This window comes from Aulostomus chinensis, chromosome 6, assembly GCF_037954235.1.
Source record: "Aulostomus chinensis isolate RoL2024-O1b breed Wild chromosome 6, RoL_Achi_v1.0, whole genome shotgun sequence".
In the NCBI taxonomy this organism is placed as follows: domain Eukaryota; kingdom Metazoa; phylum Chordata; class Actinopteri; order Syngnathiformes; family Aulostomidae; genus Aulostomus; species Aulostomus chinensis.
In genome coordinates, this window is record NC_141325.1 from 11895001 (window position 1) to 11906808 (window position 11808).

The following is an 11808-nucleotide window of genomic DNA, read 5'->3' on the forward strand; positions in this document are numbered from 1 at the left end:
TGTCAACTATTGTAGTTACGAAGGGAACCGAATATACAAACACACATTTCCCTGGGTGAACAAAAGATCACGGACAAGAGGAAGCTTAAGAATTTGCCTCATAAGTACAATGGCTTCATTACCTCCCAAGAGGGAGGGAGAGTAGTCCAGGTCATACAGGAGGAAATAACTGCCAAAAAAGAAACAAGGAGTCTATTCATGGTATTTCCTGATTCTAATAAAAAGGGCAAAACATATGTGCATCGTAGGAAATCCACACATTTCATTATCTCTGTTCACTGTCCTTGGGTAACTGATTCAGAACCATCAACCTGAAGGACACTTCCTATTTGACCATCATACAGGAAATAAGGTTAGCAAATCAACAACGAGCGTAGGCTACCATGCTGTTAGAACTGAAGGAGCTCCTCTGGTGATTCACCTGGAAGAACTGATTCTATGGGCCTCGTCTCTGAGTGGTTTAACTTAAAAACTACCTTACTGTTGCAGTAAATGTGAATACCAGAGAAGTAGCCATGTTTATGATTGTGAATGGACAGTATTTGAGCAATCCAACAATTCTGTCTTTTCTGCAGATCTTCTCATCAACACTTCCACCGTGTATGAGGTTCTAGAGGTGCTTTAGTTGCTAGCATGAACATGGGTCCATATGCATTTGATATATCTGGACCCTGGCAAAATGTTGTGGAGTTGAACTAGATATTGAAACAAATGCAGTGAAAAAATTTAAGGATACAGGACTTTCCAGTGAGAATTTTAGAAATATTATCTGCATTTTTGGAGTGTCTGTGGTCAACAAAAGGGTGGAAGGCCCTGATTCTGACGTCATGACTGCAAGCCTCTTGAGGATACTGTCAATATGTGGAGGCCACATATCCCATGAGCATACAACTAGTTCATGTGATTCAATCGGTCTAGGTTACACATCCCAACTTAATACGGTTTTAGACAGTAACGGGAAAAATCCTGCAAGGCATCAATATTTGTTAACTTGTGCTATTCTTGTAAGTGAACATAACACTGTTGACATACCGTGGCATGTACTTGCTGGTCTTCCTCCAAGAGAAGCCAGTAACAGAACGGGGATGCGCCAGGTACACAAAGGAAAAGACCAGCTCTCCCTGGAAACCAACATCGGATTCTGGAGGCGTGAAAAGTCTGGAAACGGCACACTTCCACTTACTGGTGTTATACCAGACCTTTACCAGGCAGTCATCCTGAAGAGGAGAAACAAGGATTTAACTGATGGCAAGAGTAGAATCTTCACAGTTCTCTGGAAATGCAGGCAGAGACCGCAGCTGGGTAACGTAAGTAACGTAAGTGAATTTTAAGATTACATATTTACCAATTCAAACATTTTTAGCTAATCTGAATAAATTAAGGTAAAATGCAAGTTGGCTTGTTTACATCCAAACTCTTACACTAACCTACCTGTCCTGCAGTGGCAAAGAATTCCCCATCAGGAGAGAATTTCATTAAACTGACCGGAGAGGCCGTCCTGCTGACAGACAGAGGGAAAGAAAGTTATAGTATTTTCAATTCTAGGTATCTTGCGATATTGAAAATAATAGTAATAATAGTGAAGTGCAATTTACTGAATCATGGTAATGATTAATAAATAAATGATGACGTGCTAGTATTAATTATTTAATTAAACACTGCAATTCAAATTAAAAAAAAAACAACAACAACAACCAAACACGACCACCCAAATCAACACTGCATGAAATCCAAGAGCCACATATTCTGTTCTTTGTAATCTTATATTGTTTTAGGCTTACTTGCTCTGCCAGATGCATCTCCAGGCACACTGAGAGTCTCTTATGCTCATCTCTGCTTGTTTTTCACTCTTTTCATCTTCCACTCCATCAACATTAGACCACAACTGGAGGCTACTAGAGCCGGTTAAAAGAGTGCTCCCTGGATTTATTTAAAAAAAAAAAAAAAGACTCTTTCAGGAGATAACAATACACCTTGAATCATAGATTGTACAAAAATGTAAATTTATTATTCATAAATTGATTTCTTGTATGTTTGTACAAAACTTCCAAATACCTGCGGGGTGCCAGGCAAGGTTCCGTACCATTGTCTGCAAAACAAACTGACCAGTCTTCTGCCATTGGAAGTTCAACTTCTGTATATAAAGAAAAAAAAACCTCTTTTTAAAAAAACAATGATCTCAGGAGAAACAACTGCATTAAAGGAGGCAACAGTGAAGCTGCTTTCATGTGAACCGCGTGTGATCAGACCATACAGACAGCTGTAATATCAGGGAGCTTCTACAATGAAAGGGGTTCAGTGTTGTGTTTAAAATGTGTTAAATTTTTCCATTCTTTGTGACTGTTCTTTGACTTCTCCCAAAAACAGGGATGTTTAACATGGAGGCAAAACAAATGAACAGTGAACACTACCGTGACTCTCAAACAGCGATAAAAATGCAACGACAAATGTGTGCTTTTGTTTGAAATATTCTTTCAATGCCGTTCTTTATTCTGATGTACTTGAGGGAACAATATTTTGCTTTATTTGTGCTTCATCAGAGCTGTGGCACAGAGAATAAGCTCTCATATTTCTGGATGATCTGAATGTCTGCATGACAAGTGACTGAAAGATCCTGCAGGCTACTCACAGTCGACGATGTTCCTTTTTGATCTGGGTGCTGAACCGGCTCGAAGACGCACACAATGCTTCCATAGGAAGCTGCAATCTGTCAGAGGAGAGAAAGAAAGAACACGGTGAACATAAAGAATTAAAAAGGCATTACTGAAATCACACTTACAAAAACAATGAAAATTTCACACTTTTAAATTTCCATTTCTAAATAAGACCTAAAAAAAAACCCAAAACTAACCTACAGTTGTGCATCGCTAAAAAACTTAAATCATGTCATAGCAAAAGTATCGGCTGTATGGAATTTACTGGAGGAAATACGAAAACATAATTTTTGGTAAAGGATTCTAGCCTTTATTTAACCATTTAGGCAGTGAATCAAGAGTACTAAATGTTTTTCAAGTCTCCTTATTTCAGAATTGAGAGCAAAACCAAACTATGTACTTTTATATATAGACCAGGTCTGGCCCAAAGAGTAAAGAAGTCACTGGAAAAACAAAAAACAAAAATACCTTAAGCCTATAACATCCCATTACTGAGTCAACATTTCCTTGTCTACACTTCCTATTTGCGCATTGCTCAGGGTTACATGCTTAAGTGGCTTCCATAGGAGCAACAATGCTCAACACACTGAATGGGAGAAATTTCTAAGGCAGTGAACATAAATAACAAGCTTAATAGCGTCTTGGATAATACAATACAAGCTGTCTCACTAGTGGGGGAAATATGTTGTCTGTCGGAGAATGAATGTCATAAAGGAGCCAATCACACACATTCAAGTGCAAATGAGCATGCAGACAGAGGCACAGTTACCCTTTCTTCTTAAAAGGTGGAGTGTAAAGTGAAATATTCAAACAAAATTCTGTTGTGATAAAAAAAAAAAAAAACCTTCTTTCACTTAAGTGTTCCGAAGTGACAGAGTTTGTTTTTTGTGTCACCGCATTCAGGCGCTAAATATATACTGCAACCAGTTTTATCTCTGTAGTTTTTTTGTTTTTTTTTTAACACATACGTGACCTTTTGCAAGTCCCTGACAACACAAATATGCAAAACAGATATCAGACTCTGTGATGCAATATAACAATCTGAAAAGTTCAAAAGAGGACCTGGTATTGATATTTACATCTTTTTTGCCAAGTGGTTTTCCCCTTTTGGTTGGCGCTGTAAATAGACACTTCTATTTTGCAATTAACAAAGAAAAGTTTCTGCACAGTACAATCTGTCAGTGCACAATACATCAAAAACGCAGAGCCTAAACTGGCGTAGATTATTGCCATTATTTAAAATGTAATGACTATCGCATCATACAGAAAACATCTCCATTTAGTTCTTAAATTCTTCCAACATGAGCACGGTGGTTGTGTTAATATCGCAGCGTGGTGAGGAGGGGCAGTGGGGCTGACCCGGCGAGCATACCAAGCATGAGCATGCTTAAACAGACGCTAGGCCCATGCTGGAGGCATGTGAGGTAAGTTCTGGCTGAACTGAATTGGATTAAACATCACATGAGGTGAGTGATAAAAGTCTGGGTAAGCACATTCTTTTCATTTGAAAAGGCCTGTCTGCTATTTTCACAAAACTCTGCGTCTATTACCTCTGATTAAAAATATAAAGTGAAACTGCGATGGGAAAAGTGTTCTGTGACTTTAATATTCTATTATTTTTCAGTGCAGCGCTGTCACGCGGTAATGAAGATAACTGAGGAATTAATCGTAAGGAGAGAGAACATTTGCCTGATCTACTCTGTTGTAGAAAGAATATGCTTCCTCTTTTTATTCTTCACTACACTAGTGTTGATAAATTCTCCCATAGGCAACCACAGCAAGAGAGTCTGAGACCACTCATGATTCAAAAGGTTAACACCGGGTTCTGAATGTCAGCAATTAATGGCTTCACACTAGAAATGTTACACAAGCTTCGCTTTTGAGTTTATGACCGAACCCTACAGAGCCTTTTTTCAAACAGCGACCCAGCAGCAATTTCTGACCTTTTGCAGCTTTGCATGTCACATTTTCACGGCAGCATTCTAAAAGGGGAAAACGTGACGCGTGTATGAAGTTAGCAGTGTTGTTATAGCTGTTAACATAGCAGTGCAGCAGCATGTGCGGAGCAGCGTTTGGCAACACTTCTCCATGTTAGTTGTGGTTTTCGCGATCAAATGGCGTTTCAGGAGTAAAGCGCAGTAGCATCCACATTACATTCCCCCCTGGCGTTTCTGAAGCACTGCTGAACCGGCTATTTGGAATACATGTGAAAACTCACAACAGACTCAAGCCAAATTCCTGAAATTTGTTTGACACCTGCACAGTGAAGATGGTCAGGCCTAAAGCAAGAGACAACATAGGACCAGGGTCACTTAAAGTGGACTGGGCCTGACGACTGACCACATATGCTCATTTAGACAGCCTCGGCTTTCAGGTTGGACATTACAAAGGCTGCATGAAGTTACTCTGAACAAATGTCTTTGGGGTAAATCACCAACACGTCACTCCAGCTCTTTTATTTTTCCAAAAGAGGAAGATGAGTGACAATATATGAGTGACTGAGTCAGTCTCTCCATGGAGGGTGAAAATGACACATGGGAGCAAGAAACCCTGCCTGCTTCTTCTTCTTCTTCTTCTAATTTACCTACACAATCACGCTTGATGAATATTAAAGATCTTGTGAGGCTTCTTTTTTTATTTAAAAAAAAAATCAGAGTTACATAATGCCAGTTCAAACAAGACGGTGGATGGTAAGAAGCCCCAGCAGCAGGCAGACAAAAAGTTAAAAACCAACAGTGTTCATATGGGATATAAAGATGGATAGATCTTTGAAATGACTTTTTTGTTTCTTTTTCCCCTGGCTTGAGCATATGACAAACATTGTGATTATGATGTGGTCAGCATTGTTGTGATGGAAATGAAAACAAATCGTGAAATAAGTCATTTAACCGGACAAATGGTGCTTGAAGTTAAGATAAAGCACAAGAATGATACTGGATGACAGAAAACCCACTACTTTATTCTTACCTGTCCTCCCCGCAGTGAGCAGTCGACACAGCCGACCTGAATATTACCATGTTTGGCCCCTGGGATGATTTGCAGTCGTTCAAAATCGCTGCCCAAAACGACCACGTCACAACCAGAGGCGTAGGCCTATCAAGGACAAAGGAAAAGAGTTGTACTTAGATCCATTGAGAGAGAGAGAGACAGAGAGAGAGAGAGAGAGAGACAGAGAAAGAGAGAGAGAAATATCTGCAGACAGTGTGACAGCATCAAACACGCCACCATAAAACAGCTCTGCAGTACATGCAGATAAGATTAGAATTCACATAAGCTACAATTCACTGGGATTTATTCACGAGAGGACAGATGCAGTAGAGATAAACCACTGATCGGTCCATTCTCTGAATAAACTGGGAGCAGTTTCTCTTCAGAGGTCAGACATACTGCCGTTGCACCTCGGACGCGTGATGAAGCCTTAAAATCGGAAAGAGGACCTCCTGCAGTATTGGGGGTGTGCTTTTACAACATGACCTAGATTATGAGCAGTCAACAAGACTAACACAACAGGCTAACTTCTTTAGTAGGGATGTGCATCTCACCCGACTGTTTAAAAAGTTAAAACATCGAGATTCATTTTTAATTTTAAACAAATTGGTACCATGTGATTCAATAGTTCGTTTTCTTTGAATGCCCCCCCACACACACACACACACCTGCGCCTGTTAACATTGCAATTAGGAAAGCTTTCTAGGTATCAGTGCCTCTGCACAACAAACAGCATTTCTAATACAATATTTTTCAATTGCTAAAACACTAAACTGGACTCTATACAGTGCTGTAAAGTTCATCAATTTGCCAATACACCAGTAGGCTTAATATTGCATGTATATTCTTATAGCTGCGTGTTCATTTTTTGTAAAATTGCAAGACTGCCACATCTGGGTGAGAGGACATCTATGTTCTCCTCACACAAAGAGACCCCCATCGTCGACATGACCCGTCAGAACAATGCAGGCAAACTGCCTGAAATACAGCAGAAAATCACTGAAGACCATGAGAATTTTGAAGGCATTATCAGTGTCAGTGTTTCCATCATTGGTTGTGTCCCCAAACACAACAGAACGCCCATGGAGCAACTGTACATAGTCCCCTTTCAATGCAACTCAGAGAGGGTCAAGGAAATAAGATTCCGACGTGTACGGGAAAGTGTTCAATACTGCAGTCTACTATACGGCATACGTCTGTCTTTCTGTAACACTTACGTAGAAAACCATAAGCATTTTTTCCACATAGAGTGGTTCAACTGGATTTTATAGAAAGACCACATGAATATAGTTTCATAGATGAAGCTGAGGAGGAGGAGAGGCCAGAACGTGATTGACCAACAGGCCCTTGTTGCAGTCCATGGCCAGCGTGGTGGAAATGTCACCTTATGTTCCACCATCAGCAATCAAGGGGTTTTCCACTATCATGCCACCCTGGGTGCATATAATACTCAACATTTACTGACATGTCTTAGTAGTCTTTGAGATACTGTGTTAGGGCATGAACAGTCAGGACATCCTGTCTGTCATGGTGTGGGACAATGTGAGTTTTCCAACGTTGTTTGGTTTTGAGAACAGTTTGAACTGTTTTGAGGCAATAGTTTGGTTTTGGTGGGCAGCATGGCTCAGAGGTAGAGTGGCCGTCTAGCAACCCAATCCTCACTTCCCCCGGTGACCATGATGAAGTATCCTTGAGCAAGATATTGAGCTCTTAATTGCTCCTGATCACCCTGGGACGGACTGGTGACCCATCCAGGGTGAACCCCACCTCTCACCCAATGTCAGCCCCCCCGAAAAACTGTAACAATCCAATCAGATTACAATTCTTGGTCATGGATCTCCTCGGCGTCTACCTAAGAATTTGAGGGCCTGAATAGCTAGGAGATAGATATTCCCAGAGCTTGAAATAACTTACCGTGAATGGCACATTGTTGACACTCCCCACAGAGAAACAATTGTCCCCAGGGTTGACGGCCCCTGTGAGGACCTGATGGAGATTCATGACTCTTGTTTACAGTCCAGTTGCAGTGTCTGTCCTTCCGCCTACTCTCTCACATCACCCTTTCGCTCCAGGTGAGCTTCAGGGGAAATCATGTGAAGGACACGTGACTCTTCATCTGCACCATGAATTATGATGGCAGCTCTTTGGCAGGCAGGCTGTGAAGGACCGGAAAAACAGAGAGTTGTAAACAGAGTAAGTTTTAGTTTGTCAGAGCTTATAATCACTTCCCGCAAAATGACTACATATGAAGGGAACGATCCGTAACGTGATCAAGAAGGAAAAAGAAAATAACATACTATTCATAAATTATGTAAGACACCACAAACAAATACAAATATTATGGTAAATCATCTGTTTTAATGCATGTTAATTTATACATCCATTTATTAAGAAGTTATATAATCAATCAACAATTATTCTAATTCAGCATACAGGCATGAATAACTGCAAATGCCTCTCAGGTTGTATCCTGTACACCAATTATAAAATGTCAACACATACATGGGCATGACTCATATTGTTTATTTGATAAGCAGGCAATTATATGACTGTCACAGCCACTGGAGAATGTCTGAACGAGTAGTATTTCATGCAGTGACACTTATCTAATGTATGACAATCCTACACAGAGGCACCAAATGAGGGCGTAACGGAGTGCTAGAAAATAGCCCCAAGTTACAGTATCTGCAAAAGCAAGGCCCATCAATATCAAAAGACCATTGTTATAGCAGAGCATACGTGCAGGGTTACACCTTACGACAACACTGCCAGCCGGTTAATCCACTGCGTTTGATGGCACCTTGTTTTTCCACTTTGACATTAATCCACGTTAGGCACAGAGGGAGTTAAGCGAAGAAAGTGGCATGGACAAATAAAGTCATGTTTTGTCAAACGTTTACTGATACACATCTCAGTTTTTGAGCTCAAGCCGCACGGCGATATGTTAGCAACAGTAAGTTATGACAGTCGCGAAATAAAATCTCTTCACTGTGTGGAAAGCAGCTCTTTCAATGTCAAAGTTTGGCCTACAACATTAGCAAAAAATAAATTTAAAAAAATGAAGCAGTAAAGTAGGGCTATTTCATACAGGGAGACAATGCGAGTTTCCTGTGCTGTGGCAACTCACGTGATAACACGCCAGCACAATAAAACATGGCTATGACAACACATCTGACCACCATTGTGACACCAGTTTCAGAGAAATGCAGACAGATTTGAGTGACTAAATTGTCCTATCTGACAACCACCTCATACATTCACGTTAGCTACCTGTTTCCGAGTCCACGACGGTAACTTAGCTGTCAAGTTTAGCTTGCCAACATTACATTAGAACACCCCAAACCAAAGTTTTACATTAAGTTCTAAGCTAACCTGTACTCACCTTCTGGAGCATGTCCGGCTGATGAAACGACAACTGTTCCCCTCTTTCAGCCGCTTTGTTTGATGGATGTACCCCTCCAAGTAAGGTTAAATGTTACAGATTCGGTCTCCACAGTTAGCTAGGGTTAGCGCGTACTAGCTCTTGAAGCTCTCTTTTTAGCAAGCTCTAGAGAGCTAGCTTATAGAGCGCCTATGACAAACATTTAGTACTCGAAAACCTTCTGCTTGTCATGACGATTATTAATTTAATCCTCAAATTCTAACCATAAGAAGGAGCACACCTCTCCCCAAGGTTAGCAAATAAAACGCTTCATAAGAGGAGGCTTTTCCTTATGTTGAAGATGCGTCATGATAATGACTGTTTCGCTACAATGCATTGTGGTCCTTGTAGTTGTATTTACAGAGCAGACTTGCCAACTGTGCGCTGCAGTGCAAGGGAGAGGTTGATACATTTATTTTTGGTATCATCATTCGAATACATGTTGTATGATCACCATTCCGTGTGTATTTCAATTTGGACGTCAAATAAATGTCTGACAGGAATATAAATTATATTTACCTTACTGTACTCAAAGCAACCAGCAACTGTACAGTAAAACCTGATCTACAAAATACTGGTCACATTTTCAGATGAATAGTTGTGAGCAAAAATTTTAAAATTGATGGCAATTAGTCAGAATGATATTTTAATTTGCTGAAAAAAAGAATTGTGGGCCTGTGGTTGAAAAATAAAGACAGACCTGCTTGATTTTGTGATGCATCACTGATGCACAGTATACAGTAAATGTTTGCATTAGAATGATATCAGCCAGCATAGGATTTGCTGGTTTATGAGCCCATATCAAGAATCTCACTTCCTTAATCTCACTCTGATTTGCAAACCCTTTGAACTTTGGAGATGTGGAAACTGCCTGGTCACCTCAGACATACTTAAATAATGTTAGACGGTAATGATGCTGTGTGAATGCGTATAATCTGATCATCTGTGTAATTGCGTGAAAACACATCTTCATTTGATCTTTTGCAGTCTTATGTTACAGTTGCAGGTTACTGATTCAGGCTTGAGATCTTCATTTTTCTTGAAAGTCTCAAAATCACAATCCGAAAACATACTCACAAACTCTTCGATTTGCATTCGAACTTCCTATTGTTGTTTAATTACCTTCCAAAACTAGTAATGAGATATGTCCTTATTTCATATGACCATGCCTCTCCTTTAATCGCTGTAAATGTCACTGTGACCCTGAGATGAAGGACTGCAAGGATGTGGGATGAGGCTTAGTCATCGTCCGAAGCTTGAATAGCCACTGGGTGTCACTGTTGCTCAATACACTCGATTCCAGTGGCTTCACGCTCATGGTTCAACGTAGTCTATTCATTGATTGTCTGCAGTCTTATTTTATGGGTTTTTCCATGTCATTCGTAATGGCTAACTAGTACCAGGAATGAGTCTCATCAAAGTGACCAGTAGTGGAGGTAGTATTGAGATTCCGTGATTAAAATATTACATTGTGAGGGATCTCTGATACTGTTTCTAATTTCTGAAATTTGAGGGTCCATGGGTTGTGTCTCGTCACAAAACCCCTGAGAGTTTAAATTTGATCATGGGTGTTCTTTCTTTGATTTATTACTTTTATCTTAGAGCTCTGCTTTTGATCTGACCTAACTCAGTTTGACCTATGATGCTCAAATGTCATGGAGCATCAAAGTTATCCGGGCAAACTATCATCTCATTCATTTTATCATCTAGGAGTCCAGACCCCCTTAGATCCCATACTTCAAAGTCTTAACTCAGTACGCAGAGATTTCTTGCAACTATCTGAGTACATCTCAGTTTGTTGTCTGGTTGTTTCAGTCATTCTGATCAGGGCGGCTGTCACGTCACTGATATCATCCAGTCACAATGCTTCATCATGTAGCATCCTCCCAGTGACTGAGTGGCTAACCGAGCAGGCGCCATCACAAAGTGTCCCTTGTGGCTGTTATACTATTGTATATTATTAATCATTTTTGAAATAACTGACTATGTCCACCATTCATTGTGTTAAATTGTACAGTTTTTGCATGAACCTGTTAGCAGAGAGAGAAAAACGCACGGGCTGAAAAAAACAACTTCTTTGGTGTTGGTTGAGGTAATAAATGGAACGCAAAACAAGGTGGAGGCTTCAAACTCAATGATAGCATGCGGAGGTAAATGGAACATAGACTCCCCATGAGTAATGAAAATGTCTGGCGTGTCATAACATTAGTGGAGGTTGGCAACATTTATTGTCATGGCAGTTGGATACTGGTGATGATGAAACAGTTAACTTCCTGTTGAGAAAGTAGGTCAAAGCATTATGAAAGATGTAACACAAAAGTATAAATGTGCTGAATATTACATTGCTTTTCAGCTTTGACAAACCCATGTGTGACTACTGTATCGCATTAGAGCTTACACTAAACATGTAACCTTGACTTTATTTTCCATATCAACTGTTGTCCATTGCTGAGTCTGACTTTGAGCAACACTGATTGGTTAAACATCACAATGGTGGCCCTGAATGTCAGGACTCTTTACGAGTTTGCTGGCCTGTTTGGTCTTAAATATAAAGAAATGATTCTGATTTACACTTTCTGCTGACACATGAAGTGAAAATAAAGTTAGTGCTTCATTTAGTTTCACTACGGTGTGGAGCATGTGCCTTAGCCTAAGCTTGTATTTCAATGGCAACAGCAGTGAGCTAAAAGTTAGAAGAGGTCCTAAAAATATCTGATCATCTCTGTACATGGTCCAAGATATATT

General features: G+C 40.1%; 1 protein-coding gene across 6 annotated transcripts in view; it reads right to left on the minus strand.

The window, feature by feature from the left end:
* dmxl1 (Dmx like 1) overlaps positions 1–9342 on the minus strand; it is a 49304-nt gene extending 39962 nt beyond the window's left edge. For 3 of the 6 annotated variants that reach the window (XM_086206479.1, XM_086206480.1, XM_086206476.1), the window contains exons 1-8: positions 9025–9342; positions 7557–7798; positions 5622–5747; positions 2630–2707; positions 2056–2134; positions 1782–1920; positions 1432–1498; positions 1033–1217 (exon numbers count right to left, since the gene is read on the minus strand). In XM_086206479.1, the coding sequence (XP_086062605.1) occupies positions 1033–1217; positions 1432–1498; positions 1782–1920; positions 2056–2134; positions 2630–2707; positions 5622–5747; positions 7557–7643 (761 nt within the window). In that variant the 5' untranslated portion in view covers positions 7644–7798; positions 9025–9342. Of the gene's footprint in view, positions 1–1032; positions 1218–1431; positions 1502–1781; positions 1921–2055; positions 2135–2629; positions 2708–5621; positions 5748–7556; positions 7799–9024 lie in introns of all 6 variants that reach the window. The other 3 variants (XM_086206477.1, XM_086206478.1, XM_086206475.1) reach the window with 1 other exon arrangement.
* Positions 9343–11808: the final 2466 nt, after the last annotated feature.